The sequence below is a fragment of the Rattus norvegicus genome, chromosome 3 (genome assembly GCF_021556685.1).
Source record: "Rattus norvegicus strain SHRSP/BbbUtx chromosome 3, alternate assembly SHRSP_T2T, whole genome shotgun sequence".
Lineage (NCBI taxonomy): Eukaryota > Metazoa > Chordata > Mammalia > Rodentia > Muridae > Rattus > Rattus norvegicus.
Genome location: NC_141536.1, coordinates 60,263,638 through 60,281,272, shown reverse-complemented (window position 1 = coordinate 60,281,272; position 17,635 = coordinate 60,263,638). Strand labels below are relative to the sequence as shown.

At 41.8% G+C, this 17,635-nt stretch overlaps 1 protein-coding gene across 3 annotated transcripts in view; it reads left to right on the top strand.

Moving 5' to 3' along the window:
* The window catches only part of Pde11a (phosphodiesterase 11A), a 370,466-nt gene that overhangs the window by 202,609 nt on the left and 150,222 nt on the right, over positions 1-17,635 (top strand). For all 3 annotated transcript variants that reach the window (NM_001127480.2, NM_080893.2, NM_001127481.3), the window contains 2 exon segments: positions 13,598-13,673; positions 16,708-16,775. In NM_001127480.2, coding sequence (NP_001120952.1) covers positions 13,598-13,673; positions 16,708-16,775 — 144 coding nt within the window.

Below are 17,635 nucleotides of genomic sequence, written 5' to 3'. Positions count from 1 at the left end.
TGTAGCACCCATGTGACCTGGTACACCACTGTCTACCCCTAGAGTCTACCTTGCTAATACCATTGTAGCTACACTTGTTGCCATGTTCCCGGAAAATGCCACTCACACACCCAGTGCCTTAGGGTCTTTGCACTGTCATTTCCTCAGGTGAGACTCTGATATTCTTTGCCCTTCTTACTTTATTATTTTTTCCAAATAATCTTAACACTTTCTAATGTGTAATTTGCTTTTGTGTTTTTTCATCTTTCTTGTGTTAACTTTTCCTGGGGAGACATGGTATCTATTTATCCCTTATAGAGCATCAGTAACAGACTAATGACATGACTCTAACCAAGGCTAACTGGGTGAAAACAGTTTATTCTAGTTACGTGGGAGAGCATAGACAACATAAAGGCTGCTATCCTATTGAAGGAGAGTCCCCTCAGAGCAACACTGAAGAAAGTCCCCCTCACTACATCACTGAAGACGTCTCCTTCACTCCAGCTTATATATCCTTGAAAACAAGAGGGCCCTCAATTATCTAATGGGTTACCTCATGAGCCATCTTACAGGCTATTCATGAGCCTCTCCTATGCCCTTTACATGAGTCTCATGTGGGTAACTGGAACTGCTTTGATTCCAAGATGGCCGAAGCTATGGCATGCCCAGAGGCCAGCATTCCACAGTGGCCTATTACTAGAACGTAAATGCTTTGAGGGTGAGAAATCTTTTCACTTTTGTTCACTTATGTACTCATAACTAGAACTGTGTTTTGTGCATAGTAAACATTGTCGTTGGTATTGTTCAGTACTGTGTGTTGTTTGAGTCTACTATAGAATGTCAAATACATTGCGTGTGGACATGTGAACAACTATATATTTGTAAAAGATAAGGACGGCATTGTTCCAAGCTCTTAACCACGATTATCTCTAGAGATGATAAAATTAGAGCTTTTAGTTTCATTGTTGCTTTAACATTTTTGCATGTTCATATTACTTTTATGACCTGCAAGATTATAGTTATTAAAGTCTTATAATCTTTATGATTTAAATGAAATTTTACCAAGGTACTGAGAGCTTTCTGAAAATTATTTTAAAAATGATTCAGGGATTTTAAAATGTGAGTAGAAGTAAAATAACGTATCTAGATAGTTTCTTTTTCCTTGCTTGGCCCATGTGGAGTATTTTAGGAGTTTGATTTTGAGATCTTTGTTTAATACTGGCCTAACACCATGTTGGTAAACTGTCTTCATAGATGATCTGTCATGGTATCATGTGACTTCTTCTACTGCACACTGTAGTGGGAAGCGCCCTCAACAGAAAACAAGTATTTTAGCCTTCCCTGTGCTTGGTGTCCGGCTTCGGAATTCAACTCTTGTTGAAATCACCCGTGATGCCTTCTGCCCTTATTTTCACACTAGATTAAAAAGGAGACACTGACATAAATACACTAACAGAAAACAAGCCATTGTTTAATGTATTTTTTTTTTTTTTTGCTTATTTCCGTACTTGCTTCCAAGTGAACAGTTACTGGAAAAGTTTCCAGGGCTACCCTATCTAGAGTTTGCATTCTGACCACAGTCAGAATGAATGATGGACTCAATATTAAAACAGGAAAGGCTCTTAAGTAATGGGAAGAGCAGAAAATACCTCAAAGCTTCGAGGCAGGGGTGGGGGTGGGGGTGGGGGTGTTATGTAAGAACGGGCTTGACAGGGTATGCGTTTGTTAGAGACGAGTGGCAGGAAGCCCACCATCACCCAGTCGCCCTCGGCCATGATGCACACTGAGTTACAAAGCTGATACTGAGGCTTAGGATCCCGTTCTGACCCCGGGCCTCTGCCTTCCATCCCGTGCAATTTTTCCCTGTGAAGTTCTGATTTTTAAAAGCCTGTTGTCGATGGCTCAAAAGTACTTGCCCTTGTAACGTTGCACTTAAGGATAATGGGGCCCCAGCCTCCGAGGTCCTCTGGCTGAGAGCATTAGAGCCCATTTCAGCTGTCAGAGCACCATAGAGGAGCACTTCTCAGTGCCAGCCTGGCAGGACAACACATTCTCCATTCTCTGGAACACCTTCCGCTCCATCAGGTATGCTTTTGGTAAAAAGAAAACTGCTAAGCTGAAACCATTAAGGAATAATGCTCCGTCGATCTGCCTGCGTGCACATGCACCGGCTCCCCGCTGCCAGCCACTCACCCTATGAGATATTTCAGATCTTTTCTCAAAAATGGTGGGGAAGATTGGGGCATGGGCACAAGAATTCCTGATAATAAGGAGTGGGGAGGTGTGGGGCCACCAGTATTACTGAAACAGTGAGATAAACTGGGTAATAGTGGGTAGTGAAGACAAATATGAACCCCACAGTTCAGACTCAGGCAGGACTCCCAGGCCTTACCTCATAGCACAAAGAATGGGGTTTGTATACTTTTGTTTGGTTTCAGTTCATTGTTTGGTTGCTTGGGTTTTTGTTCTGTTTAGTTACGAATTTAAGGAGTCATTTGTAGGTGGTGACCTAGAAGATATTAGGATTAATCTTATATTCGGGATGAAACAATAGATTCTATTCTCATTTCTGGGAAAATAAAGGATTGACTGACTACTGGCTCTCTCTCAGCTAGCCTTAGTCGTTAGTCGTTATTTAGTACTTAGCACTTAGTTCTAGAATGTCTTCCCCGCACAGGAATCTGTGGATAACATAGAGGAGGGAAAGGAAGCACATCACAGATTAAAGGGAAGTAACATATTGTTACCAGTTCATTTTGCGCTTGCTCTTTAGAAGGCTGAAAACCATGGCAGGTCTGTTTTGAAGGATTCATAGCTAAATAATCAGCCATCTTTAATTGGGTCTCCTAGCTGGCAATATGTCATCAGGACAGGTATAGGCAAGTCTTTAAGTAGATAGATTTTTAATTGGCCAGTACTGGGCGGCCTGGTGGAGTATATTTATTTGAACTGTAACCTGTTAGGAAGGCTGCTTCATCTCGCATAGACTTGGTTGAGGGACTTACGTTGTGAATTATATACTGGGATGATTAGGTGGAAAGCCTGTGGGACAATAAGGCAGGTATGTTTTGACAGATATTTCTTTGACTGTTAACAATATCTGCATTTTTTTAAATGCTCTACATACACCAAAACACATTTACATATACATTTCCATAAAACAAACTATGAATAAGAAAAAGAGAATCAACTGGAGCATCAAAATCTAAAAATGTTTTAGTCGGGTACGCTACAGCGTGGTTCTCAGCCTTCCGAATGCCGCAACCCTTTAATACAGTTCCTCATGGTATGAAGACCCTAGCCATAAAGCCATAAAACTATTTTGTTATTACTTCATAACTGTAATTGTGCTACTCTTACGAATCATAATGAAATATGTGATATGTGACCCCACAGGGATCACGACCCATAGGTGGAGAACTATGCTGTAGAGGAACAGAAACAAGGAAATAATATATGTGCATATACATATATGCATATATGTACATATATATTCATTCATTTATAACATATAATTCATTAGCAAACCTAATGAACATTACATATTGCATGTCGTATGTTGCATGTTACATGTTATGTATTATATATTACTGCACATGAGATGCCAAGAGCACGGCTTTCAGTCATTGAGGCTGGCAGCCTCCATAGAGTAGTCCTAGAATCTGTATCTACCTGGGGGGAGGTGGGCCTAGTTAGTCCACAAGGCAAGGTACCTCAGTAGTCACAGTCTGGCACTGGAAATCTGGGGCATTTCTGAGGAGTCCATGTTCCCGACTCCACCACAAAAGCTCGGAAATGCTGACTCTGCCGCAGGTGGTGGAATCCCAGCAGCTGGGGTAAATTAGCTAAGGGGCGAGAGGGAGGGCAAACCAGTAAAGGGCGAGGTAAACTTCTTTCTGAAACATTGGTTTTTGATCCGGGCTTCAACCTGAAGGTGTCTCCCACAAATGGGACAGATCAAATCAGGACAATTCTTCAGGTGAGGCTCCCTATTCAGGTGATTCTAATTTGTGGCAATCTGTCACTGATACCAATCGTAACAGGATATAGCCGGTGTCTCCAGTTTGTATATGGAAGACTGAGATGATGAAATTGAGGCATTGGGGGTTTGGAGTGACTTGTTTGGGGGTCATTCAGCCAACATTTGCTTGTGGAGTTTCATTTGCTCATATGACCTGAAGATCAGTTATCAATTAATTTGTTATCAATTAGTGGTTTTTCCATTACTATGATAAAATACACGACAATCAACTTAATAGGATATAAGTTTTATTATGATTTACACTTTCAATCCCTGATTGTTTGGTTCTATTGTTTGGGTCTGTTGTGGTAATAGCATGTGAATGAAAAGGCTGGTTTACAGTAGCCATTGTAGGAAGGGGGACGGACTTCAGTTCCAATCTCTTTGAACATACGGTGCCTTCCAAAGACCTACCTTCCTTCCATCAATGGCACCTTCCAAAGTCCCCACCACCTGCCAATAAGAAGGCTACCCCTTCAGCATACGAGCCTTTGGGGACCGTTTCAGATTAAAGCCATGGCACTAATAGGAACTATTCTTGCCCCTGTGCCGAGTCATTCTTCTTTGTCCCGACTTGGGAGTCACTGTTTGGCAGTCCTGTGCATCTGTAACGGGTGTCACTTTCCTGTTACCCTCTGCAGAGCAGAGGGATGTCTTAATGATCGTTTATCAGAAACGTTACTCCCTTCACACTCTGGTACCCGCCTTGGCTGTCCTCCTCTCTCGCTTGGAGGACTCATCAAGAGTGATGATCACCGCCCTACTCCCCCACACCCTTTCACAGGTCTGGTAACCAGGGAGACCCTCTTCCCTCAGACACAGTGAGAGAAATGTAGACATTACCTTCTCTATTGTCTCAGGGCTCTCTGGTGTTCAGCAGCTTGGAGACTCCAGCTCCGTGCAGCACAGCTTTCTCGGTGTGACCTCCTCTGCTACACTCGACTTCTAGTCCCCATCCCACCCCTCCAACTCTCCACCATCTCTGCCTTTAATTAGCCTACTTGCTGGTAAATCGAACAACCTCCTTTCAGCCTGTCCCCTATTTCATTGTTCTATGCTGTTGAATACCAGTGTGCCTATGTCTGTTCTATTTTGAACATAACTAGTTTCCCTGGGTGCAAGTAATTTATATTCCTTATTTAAAATTGAGGAACTAGAATCAATCATTTTTTAACTCCCAGAGGTAAGTGATTCAGAGGAAACCATTGTGGTTATAGCATTTGAAGGACCTGTCAGTGTATATGAGGGTTTGAACATCCACAGATACCTGCACATCCCTTAACATAGGTACTGTTTCCCGAGTTCAGATACACCCTTCTGTAACATGGCTTTAATCAGACGCTTGGTGTTCCATTGTATGGGTGCTCTGTCTTCTACTTAAGTGACTTCTGAATGTTCATGCCATTTTTGATACATTATTGCGATAAATAATGATGTGGTTCATACTCTTATATGGGAATTTCCGTCCATCCTTTTGATAATTGCCATAAGACACGTGGCATTATACATGCAATCAGTAAGTCAGGAGTTGCTTATACTTTTTGTGCTCCAGATACACATTAATACATCAATTGCTGGAAAGACTGTGGCAATGCATTCATATTTTAGAAATGTAGTAAAGGCTCGGGCTAAGATCACAGGCTCTGGAGTCCTGCCCGTCCCTCTGAACCCTAAGTCATGATCACAGGCTCTGGAGTCCTGCCCAGCCCTCTGAGCCCTAAGTCTCGAGTCCTTCACCTTTTACTTCATTATTGGTTTTGGACAGGTTCTACATTGATGATTTTATCTATACAAAATCTCTGGTGCTTTTTAGCCACCTTGATTCCAGGGTCAATTTGAACTCCCTATTATTTCTGTCAGATTCCCCAGGTTCCCTACAACCACCTTTACTCAAGCCAGATATTCATATTTTCATCTTTATGGATGGGAGAGCTCATATACCCTGTGTGTGTGTGTGTGTATGTGTGTGTATTGGTGTGTGTGTGTGTCTGTATGTCTGTGTGTGTGTATTGGTGTGTGTGTGTGTCTGTATGTCTGTGTGTGTGTATTGGTGTGTGTGTGTGTCTGTATGTCTGTGTGTGTGTATTGGTGTGTGTGAGTGTCTGTATGTCTGTGTGTGTGTATGTGTGTATTAGTGTGTGTGTGTATGTGTGTGTGGTGTGTATGTGTGTGTGTCTGTGTGTATATTGGTGTGTTGTGTATTAGTGTGTGTGTGTGTATTGGTGTGTGTGTGTCTGTATGTCTGTGTGTGTATGTGTGTGTGTATTGGTGTGTGTGTCTGTGTGTGTGTATTGGTGTGTGTGTCTGTGTGTGTGTATTGGTGTGTGTGTGTATGTGTGTGTGTGTCTGTGTGTGGTGTGTGTCTGTGTGTGTGTATTGGTGTGTGTGTGTCTGTGTGTGTGTGTGTCTGTGTGTGTGGTGTGTGTCTGTGTGTGTGTCTGTATGTCTGTGTGTGTATGTGTGTGTGTATTGGTGTGTGTGTCTGTGTGTGTGTATTGGTGTGTGTGTGTATGTGTGTGTGTCTGTGTGTGTGGTGTGTGTCTGTGTGTGTGTATTGGTGTGTGTGTCTGTGTGTGTGTCTGTGTGTGTGGTGTGTGTCTGTGTGTGTGTCTGTGTGTATTGGGGTGTGTGTGTGTCTGTATGTGTATATTGGTGTGTATGTATGTGTGTGTATTGGTGTGTGTGTATGTGTGTGTGTGTGGTGTGTGTGTATGTGTGTGGTATGTGTGTGTGTTTGTGTGTGTGTATGTGTGTGGTGTGTGTGTGTTTGTGTGTGTGTATGTGTGTGTATTGGTGTGTGTCTGTATGTCTGCGTGTGTGTCTGTGTGTCTGTGTGTGTGGTGTGTATGTGTGTGTGTCTGTGTGTGTGTCTGTGTGTGTGTGGTGTGTGTATGTGTGTGTGTGTTGTATGTATGTGTGTGTGTGTCACTTTAAAATGATGGGTAAATGAATGTACTCATCTGGCAAGCAGCCTACATAAAGTTTATTTTTTCTCACCCCAGACCCCAGAGCTCTCCAGCCTCACTGAATGCTCCTATTCCATTTCCCTCCGTGATGTAAAGCTTCTCTCAGATACATGGGATTTATGGGAGAGGTTAGATCAGAGCTTCAGTTGCCTCAGAACTGGGGGAGACAAGCACATCTACTGTTCTGTACTGGCTCAGACTACCATGCTCTGTTCGGTGCTGTGTGACCCTTCCTTGACAAAACAAAGGGGGCCCAGCCATTCTGGGGGAGTTGGAGCTCCTAGCCCAGAGGTTATACACATGAAGCTTCATCATCCTGACTGCCTCTTCTTCCTGCTTGCTGGCATTGTGTTAATTCTGATGTTATCCTTAGGGAGAGGAAGAAAGCCATTCTGTTCTTTCAAGAGATAACTTTGATGGATGTGTTTGTTATTGTCTGGCCTGCTTTGAACCAGGCTCTTCCATTCAGGGCGGTTTATCTTTCCAAGCCTTATCTGATAAGGGCAGATGCTAACAGGGCCTACCTTGTTGGATTATTTGAAAAGTATATAAAATAGCTCAGGGGAAGGTGCTGCAGAGGGGACCGACACACAGTGCGCAGCCAATAAATGTTATCTGCATTGCCATCATGGAAGAGTTGTTTTTAAAGGGTCTAAAGCTATTCTCGATTTCTCTATAGTCTTTTTTGGAGCTTTCTCAAAAACTGCAGTCTGAACATCGTCTGTTTGAACACATATCTTATCTTTATTACTGTCTCTAGTAGTCGGAGTTCTTCAAGGACAATGACTAGTTCATTTTTCTATTCTCAATACTCTGCAGTTCACATGGGAGACATTAATAAATATCTGGGAAGGGTACACTGGATGAATGATTTTTTATGCTCACATTTTTGTTTTAGTGTGTTTTGCATCTGGAATTCTTTTTTAATTTAAGAAAATTTAAAGATTACAATCTAATTATACTGTTTCCCTTCGCCCCTCCAAACCCTCTTGTGTATGCCCACTGTATGAACTAAAGGTTTGGGCAACAGATGTATTAAACTGACAACATGATACTCCAATGTATGGTTAAGTGGAAGGTTTTATTGTAGACTGGAGGGAGAGCACAGCCAGAGGCAGAGTCCAGAACCAGGAGAGAAAGGAGTGAACTGAACAAGGCCAGCAAACTGAAGTGGGCCAGGAGAAGAAGAGAGAGAAGAGGGAAAGGACCAAGAGAGGGACAAAACAGAACCGCACGGCAGATACGGCAGGGCTATGAAGATAATGAGAATCCGGGCATAGAGAGGCCCATGAGCTGGAGACGTTTAGTGTAAGGGCAGGATGAGAAGAGCCATGGTGCCAGCATGGGCTCTGAAATGCCTAACAGGTACTTGTGATACTCAGGGAGCCTGGAGGCCAGCACTTACTTTGCTATGCTGTTAGGCACCACAGATAATCATTTGTCCCTTCTGCCATTGGGAAACTGGCTTTGTAAGTTCCCAAGGAAAGCTAGCATTGATCTAACTGCCAGAATCTGCACTCACCCTTCAAATTCATGGCTTCTTTTTCTTTAATTTTTAGTGGTGGTGGTGGTGGTGGTGGTGGTGGTGGTGGTGGTGGTGGTGGTGGTGGTTGTGGTGGTGGTGGTGTGTGTGTGTGTGTGTGTGTGTGTGTGTGTGTGTGTGTCTTCCTAAACACTGAATACACCCTGCTCAGTCTGTATAATGGGGCTCATATACATGTTTCCATGGCTGATGATCTCTTAAAGGTTTTCAACTGGTGCTCTTCCCTCTTCACTTTCAGCATTCCTCAGCAGTCTATAGTTCTTTGTCTAGGGTTGAGGCCCCCCTCAGTTTAACCCCCTTCCATATCAACATATCTACTGATATCATCTTTGTTCAATTCATGCTTAGGCTTGGATTCTTAAAAACCTATCCTGTGTTCTATATTAAACGAAAGAGAAAAGTCAGAGGGTGCAACATCATATGATTAAAAGGTAAAAGAACTGAAGAATAAGATGGCTAGAAAATCCCAAACAATATACAGATGACCTATTAAGATTAATAATTTTAATAAATATTGAAACAGACATATTTATGGATACATGTCATATATAGGACCTCAAACTTGAAACCAGTCTGGACTATGTAGTAAGAACCTGCCTCAAAAACAATTACGAAATCCAAATGTATCTGTACAGAACATAAACAGATTTTTTTCCCCACACCATTATTACTCCCTACAGCAGCTGTTCACATAGCATTTCATCATACTGAGTTTGGTAATCTCAGAGATGAGATTGTACATACAAGAAGATGTGAACACATTGTAGGCAGATATGGTGTCATTTTAGGTAAGGGATTTGAATATTCATACATTTTTATTTCCCTGAAGATCCTAGAAATAATCTCCCATAGATACCAAAGAAAACCATAGAGCATTAGAAAGTAAAATAACAGAGCCATTCATAATAACATGAACAGCACCAGGGGTACTGTGGTTATTTCTTACCCCAATAAGCACATATAAAAACACACAACCAGTTAGTATATTTATAACCTATATGCCTAGGCAGATAGTATATTTATAACATATATGCCTGGGCAGATAGTATATTTATAACGTATATGCCTGGGCAGATAGTATATTTATAACGTATATGCCTGGGCAGATAGTATATTTATAACCTATATGCCTGGGCAGACAGTATATTTATAACCTATATCCCTGGGCAGACAGTATATTTATAACCTATATGCCTGGGCAGACAGTATATTTATAACCTATATGCCTGGGCAGACAGTATATTTATAGCCTATATGCCTGGGCAGACAGTATATTTATAACCTATATGCCTGGGCAGACAGTATATTTATAACGTATATGCCTGGGCAGATATTATATTTATAACCTATATGCCTGGGCAGACAGTATATTTATAACGTATATGCCTGGGCAGACAGTATATTTATAACGTATATGCCTGGGCAGACAGTATATTTATAACGTATATGCCTGGGCAGATAGTATATTTATAACGTATATGCCTGGGCAGATAGTATATTTATAACCTATATGCCTGGGCAGATAGTATATTTATAACCTATATGCCTGGGCAGATAGTATATTTATAACCTATATGCCTGGGCAGATAGTATATTTATAACCTATATGCCTGGGCAGATAGTATATTTATAACCTATATGCCTGGGCAGATAGTATATTTATAACCTATATGCCTGGGCAGATCTATCACTATACTTGTTTATTTCCCAGCTATGAGACTCCTTGCTACTTGCAGTTTCTCTGAGCCATGTGGTTCTTCTCCATCTTCCTTCCACCTCCTCTTCTTCTGTCTCTCCCTCTCCTCCCCCTCTCTGAGACCAACCTTCCCACCTTTCCCTTCCACTGCCCAATCATCGGCTCTGGCCTTTATCTGACCAGTCAGAATGGGGAGAAGGATTGGAGAGATCACCTGAGCATGTGATCTACTCTTGGGGGCAGCCCCTCTTGAGGAAGCAGAATTGACATGGAAATACAGACAGCACCAGGGCAAACCTACATTTCCCCCTTTCTGTCCAGTTAAAAGGCTCTTCCCTCTCAGATATAAGTTGAACACAATCCTCACAATTGTGTAAATGGTAAAAATACAATGTACACTTAACACTCAGTCTTTCATTCACGGATTCTAAGAGTTCCTAGTCGGGTAGCTGGAAGCTCGTAGCTACTGGGAAGTGGAGTAGCTCAAACTCACTGCTACAGGGGGTGAATGTAACAAATTATATGTAAGACTTGTACATATGAAACTTTGCTGAAATAAATTTGAAAAGCTCTAAGAAAACTGAAGTGGAAACATAGTTTGGCAGGAAAGAGCACCTGATAGTCTTGTAGAAGACTGGGCTTTGGTTTTTAGCTCTCACATCAGAAGGTGGCTCATAACTGCCTGTAAATACAGCTCATGGGGATCACACACACTCTCTTGGCCTCTGCGGGTACCTGCACTCACATGCACATATGCACACAGACAGACAGCCTGACACAGACACACAGTAGTAGAAACACAAACATGATTAAAAAATAACAATTTGTTTTAAAGGTTTCAACTCTATCAAGACAATTTTTCTCCAAGTTGGCTGATAATTTAGTACAATACCTCCTCCCTCCCCCCCGCCGAAAATATGAGCAGTGTGCTCAGCACATGTATAATTAATTCTGAAACTTTATACAAATGTTAGATATTGAAGAAATATAAAGTTAAGTGTTTACACTGCCCAATAAAATATACCATATTTAAGGCAGAAAGGTGAAAGGTTAAAAGAGTTCTCTAGATCACTAGAATAAGATTGGAGAGTCCAGATGCAGATCTGAACAAGCCCAAACACTTGGTTAATGAAAATGATGGAACGGCAGACCATGAGGGAGAGATTTTTTCCCCTTTAAAATGGTGTTGTCCCGTCTTAAGTTACACCTCCTGAGTCCACACAGAAGTTGGACGATAAGTTTAGCTGTGAAAGTCAAAGCAGCAAAGAGCCTGTGAAGGAAATAAGAGATCCTGTCCATGAGCGGTAAGCGGGATAAAACTTCTCAGATAAGGCACTGAAGCCATAAATTAAAATCTCCTATATTGTGCAATGTCGTATGATAGACCTCAAAGTCAAAAGCAAGCAAGAGAGTGGAAGAACAAGAGACAGAATGAGGAAGACTTTTATCTATGTATCTGGCAGAGAAGCCACCATCCCTCGTGAAGAACAAGCTTTTCCAATTTGATTTTTAAAAGTTAGACAACCCAGTAGGACAAACACCCCCGAAGAGGTATTTTATGAAAGAGAAGATGGTGTAAGAGAGCCACACAACTCCGCTGCCCATCAGGAGGGAAACCGAGTGACTCGTGGTCCACATGGGAATGCTTTTGAAAGTGGAAAGGCATTGATAATTATGCCAGAAAAACAGACTTAAGCCGAGGTAAACAATTCTCCTGGTTATCAGAGATGGTCTCAGTATTTTCACCATCAGGTACTACCACACAATCCCAGAGGTTAAAACCAGAGCAAAACAAAGCAAGTAAAACCCAGACAGTACCAAGTGGTGATGGTCTAGAGCAGCTGAACGCTCATGCAATTGTAAACTGTTTTGTTTGGTTTTTTTGGGGTGGGGGGAGACCTTCTGGTGGGAGACATCCACTGAGACTGACTCGCTTGGAATCCAGTGATTCTCTTAGAGTCCCAGACACAGAGGAGCTCACTCACATGTGTGGGGAGTATGCACAGGGGTATTCCTAAGGACATTGTTTGTGGTTTTGCTGGAAACAAGTCAGTGCTCCACAAGACTGGCATGAATTAGCAATGTGACATTCAGACAGGGGGACACGATGCCACTGTGTAGCACAGCCAAAATGAATAATGCTCAAAATTATAATGTTATGGAAAAGAAGTCAGCCACACAAGAGTATACATTTAGTGACTCACTTCATATTAGGTTTAAAGGAATCATCCTAGTTTTTGCTGGCTGGAATCAGGTGAGAGGAAAGGACTCCTATCTCTTAATTACAGTGCGCTTTGTAAAAGCCTGGCAGATCCTACTCTAACATTCTTAACTCTTAATTTAATGACCGGTAGCTCTCAACTCTTAATGAATATTCAAGATATCTTTCCATCATTACTATCTTATTGTCCCGGCTCTAGTGATAGGGAAACGAGTTGGCCTTTCTCAATGAAAGCAAAGGTCACTCAAGTATGAGACTTGTCCTCTGATGTGTCATTGTAGTAGATGACAGACATCTGTTAGAGCTCGGAGATCTTCTGAATCCCCTTGTCTATGCTTTTTTCTCAATTTCAGGTTGTAAGTTTTTGTTATGGGATTTTACAACATTCATAGCAACTTAGCAAAATTAAGAATATGCAATTTTGGACTGGAGGGCCTTTGGGCTCAACACTTAAGGGCACCGTTATCTCAGAGATTCCAAGTTCAGTTCCCAACACCCACGTCAGGTGCCTCACGACTGCCTGTAACTCCAGCTCCAGGGTGTGACACCCTGGCCTCCATGAACACCCACATTCACACGCACAGTCCCACACTCCCACACAGAGTCATGCACATAATTTAAAGTAATAAATTAGTAGTATCTAGTAAATAACAGTAGTACATAATAAATAAGTAGTATCTAAAGTTAACATGCATACGACACATTTCCTTATAGGTTCAAACATCTTACCAATGGGGGTGCCCAGTCAAAGATAAGCACTGACTATTGGCTTAATTAAAATGCCTTAATTACCCTGAATGCACTACAGAATACTTTTCTGGTGCCGTAACTGTGACCCACTTCCCTGTGGCTGCCGGGATTGGGGATAGTCAGGTTGGTTGACTGGTTTGTCTGATTTGTGCTGGGTTTGAATTTGTTTTTCTCTTGTGTTGTTCATTGTGACATAAGAAAAAGAGGGAGAGTTGGTGTTTTTATTCAAAGATTGGGTTGTAATGGAAGCCAGGCAGTCTGCTATAGACAGCTAAGGTGAGAAGACGGTGAGCTCAAGGCTAGACTGGGTGACAATATCAGATCCTGCCTCCAAAAAAGTGATAGCTTACAGTACATAGAAATAATTTCTCAATGAGTGGTTCATATTTGATGATAATAAACTTCTTTTCTTCTGTCCTAGGCTGACCAGATATCTGGCTTTCATATAAGATCTGTTCTCTGTGTCCCTATTTGGAACAGCAACCACCAAATAATAGGTAAGACGTGACCCACATGACTCTGACTTCTTTGTGAAGCAACCAGCACCTATCTATAAACCAGGTCCATATATGTATGTATGTATGTATGTATGTATGTATGTATGTATGTATGTATATATTATATATATATATATATATATTCCCCTGTGTGTGTGTGTGTATGTATGTGTGTGTGTATGTGTGTGTGTGTGGTGTATGTGTGTGTGTGGTGTGTATGTGTGTGTGGTGTGTATGTGTGTTTGTGTGTGTGGTGTGTATGTGTGTGTGTTTGTGTGTGTGGTGTGTATGTGTGTGTGTGGTGTGTATGTGTGTGTGTTTGTGTGTGTGTGTTTGTGTGTATGTGTGTGGTGTGTATGTGTGTGTATGTGTGTGTGTGGTGTGTATGTGTGTGTGTTTGTGTGTGTATGTGTGTGTGCATGCATGTGTGTGTATGTGTGTGTATGTGTGTGTATGTATGTGTGTGTGCATGCATGTGTGTATGTGTGTGTATGTGTGTGTGTTTATGTGTTTGTGTGTGTGTTTGTGTGTTTGTGTGTGTGCATGTGTGTGTGGTGTGTGTGTGTGTATGTGTGTGTGGTGTGTATGTGTGTGCGTCTGTGTGTATGTATGTGTGTATGTGTACGTGTGTGTATGTGTGAGTGTGTGTGTATGTGTGTATATGTGTGTATATGTGAGTGTGTGTGTATGTGTGTGTATATGTCTGTGTGTGGTGTGTATGTGTGTGTGTGTTTGTGTGTGTGTGTGTGGTGTGTATGTATGTGGTGTGTATGTGTGGTGTGTGTGTGTGTGTGTGTGTGTGTGTGTGTGTGTACACCTCTGGCCTGCAGCTCATAACGCTCTTCCTTCCTCTGCCTCCCAAATATTAGGAGTTACAGGCATCTATCACCAGACCCAGTCCAAGCTACACATCCATACTGCTGTGCAATTCCATAGCGAATGAATTCTAGACACTAATGAGTGGGCATTAGTTAGAACAGGGACAAATATCGATGAGGTTCAAAGCACTTGTAAATTCTGAAGGTGGAAGAGTCCCAGGACCTATCAGCTGAACTTTGCTGTATTACATTGATAAAGAATAGAGATGGGAATGGGAGAAAAAGAAGGAGGAAAGGATGGAGGAAGGGAGGGAGGGAGAGAAAGAGGAGGGACAGAGGCAGAGAGGTTGAAACAGTCAGGTTACAGTTATTAAATGGATCAGGATTGAACTTGAGGCATCCCCCTTCCCTGTGGTGTCTATCCATGCCTGAGCTTGTTTACACACCATGCGGGTGCAAAGACACTGGGCACACCTGAACATGCATCTTGCTGGTATGACTCTGAACAGACACTTTCCCCACCATAAGGAAACCACAGGCAAAAGCAGCTTCCCACACTTTCCACCATACCTGCCATTTCCCATTACCTCATAAAATAGGGGAGCCTACCCCCCCCGAAAAGGCCAAAACCAAAACCCAACCCAACAAGACAAAAAAAATCAGACAGGAAAAGAGCAATCAGTACAGAATCTCGGGCAAAGAAAGAGTTTATGGTTAAGCTTAATCATGAAGGAGAGAGATTTGCTTAAAACCACAATGAAAATGTAGGGTTTAGACATAAGGTGATGGGTATATTTGGTATGGAATACATATTCTTGCTTCTCTCGATCTAACCAATGACTTAGAACCTTGTGAGAGTCATCGAGAGCTGTTTTTGTTTGTTTCATTTTGTTTTGTTTTCTTGTTTTTGAGCCTTTTGTGTCCCAGGCTCGGACAAACTGAGCTTGATGACCAAAGATGACCTTGAGCTATTGGTCTTCTTGGCTCTGTGACCTGAATGATGAAATTGCAGCTGTGCTCCACCACACTCAATGCATGCCGTACTTCTTGCTCACTAAGCAAATGCTGTACCAACCGAGTTTACCGACAGCCCAAGCCCTCCATTTCTAAAGGAATTTTCCCTCATTGGACTGCTTGACTTGCACAAATATATTAATATGTCATTAGGCATAAAGGATATTCTAGGCTCATAGGACCTGAGCCTGAGTACAAATTGGAATTTACTTATATTATATGTAAAGTTGTGTGTGTCTGTGTGTGTGTATGTACATATGTGTATGTATGTGTGAGATAAATGTCCATAGGAAACATGTATTGCTCAAATGGTAATCTCATATACAATCCTTCATTTTAAGGCTAATGATAAACATCTCCTGTTACTTTGAAGTTAGTGCTGTAGTTTTCCCGTTATGCTAAAGACTTTTTCATATTTCTATATGCTGTTGAGGAAACAATGAGTTGGCTCACCAGTGGGAAGTTAGGTACATTTTAAAAGGTACAGACTCACTTTAGAATCATAGCTATTGTTTCCCTTTGTTCCTGCTAAATGGGGCCACAGACTAGCAGTTTTCAGGATAGAACTGTCTTAGTTAGGTTGATGTGTTTTGGAAGTCATGTGTCAACACGTCTGGTATAACGCTGGGGAATGTATTTGAGAAGGGCAAGCCTGCTTACTGAGTCTGTTAGAGCTGTGTGAGCCATCGGTACAGATAACAGAACTAACTCTGCTTTGACCCGCGTGTGTCCCATAAAATCATGCTGGATGTCTTAAGTGTGCATAATGAAACTCTAAAACCTATTTCACATCTTCATAATCCTCTGGGATAGTTTACATTTTAATTCTTTTCGTATCGACGAAGATTTTCATCACTAAAACAGTTCATTTCCTCTCAGACACACAGCTGACACTAGAACTGGAATTTGAACTAAGGTTATCTAAACCCAGAGCCAGTTCTTAGTCACCATGCCACACTGACCTTTCCAAACACCAAAGAGGATGTGTATTATATACACATGATACATACATACATATATGCATATAATATATACATATAATATATACATATAATATATATGTACATGTATATCTCCAGTCATCATATATAAAACTGTCTATGCGTGTTAAGTCACCCACAGAGTCAGCTCTGGCACTCTCTGTCACAGGGACAAGACGTCCAGTACTAACAGTGACCACTGTCCCCACCTTCCCTCAACAGGGGTCGCTCAAGTGCTGAACAGACTCGATGGGAAACCTTTTGATGATGCTGACCAAAGGCTTTTTGAGGTGAGCAAATACATTTTTCAAAGCCAAGGGCCAGGACTGAATCACTGACAGTGTCTTTGCCCACGTGTGTTGGCATAAACATGAAACATTTGAACGAAGTTAAATGGTGTACCAGACTTAGAGGAAAATTTAAAGACTATAAATGCACAGGCAAGACTTGATTGTGTTTTCGCCAGTTGGATTAGTTTGTAACCTTTAATCATTTTACCTTAGTACTATTGCAGAATTCTATCCTATACCCCCATTTCAGCCCAGTGTTAATCATTCTTGTGTTCACACGCGATCAGTCATGAAACCCTTAGCCAGCCCTTCCAGGTCTCTCTTCCCCACCTTCCTTTAGTTCACAAGCTTCCGTTTCCTGCGGAAGAGGTTGGCTTTCATGTGCTTTATCGTGGTCTGTGCCAGGGTACAACCCCACGCATAAAGAACTACCATTCTCAATGCATCTTTCTGGTAGCTGGTTCTAAATCAGTCTGCTTGCCCTAGCCCCAACCTTGTGGTTTCTCTTACTTAATTTCTTGGCCAAAATATTTTATAACCTTGCTATTGAAAGGGGCTGCTTTTAGTTAGACAAAGCAGAATAATAAAAACAAATAAATCTACCGCCCAAATAAATTAAAGCCACGTTGAAACACATTGCATGCTCTCAAATGTGTGAAGTTATTTCTTCCCGATATCATTAAAATAATGATTTCTCGTCTCGTGTGCAGTGTGAGCTGTAAAGTCCTTACATGACAATAGTAATTAAGAACTTTAATGCACATGTCCCCGAGGCCCACCTCTGAGCACAATAAAATTATATTTTCGGAACTGTCTCTGGTGACTGCCTGCCTTCATATTAGATCTTGACTGTGAGTTAT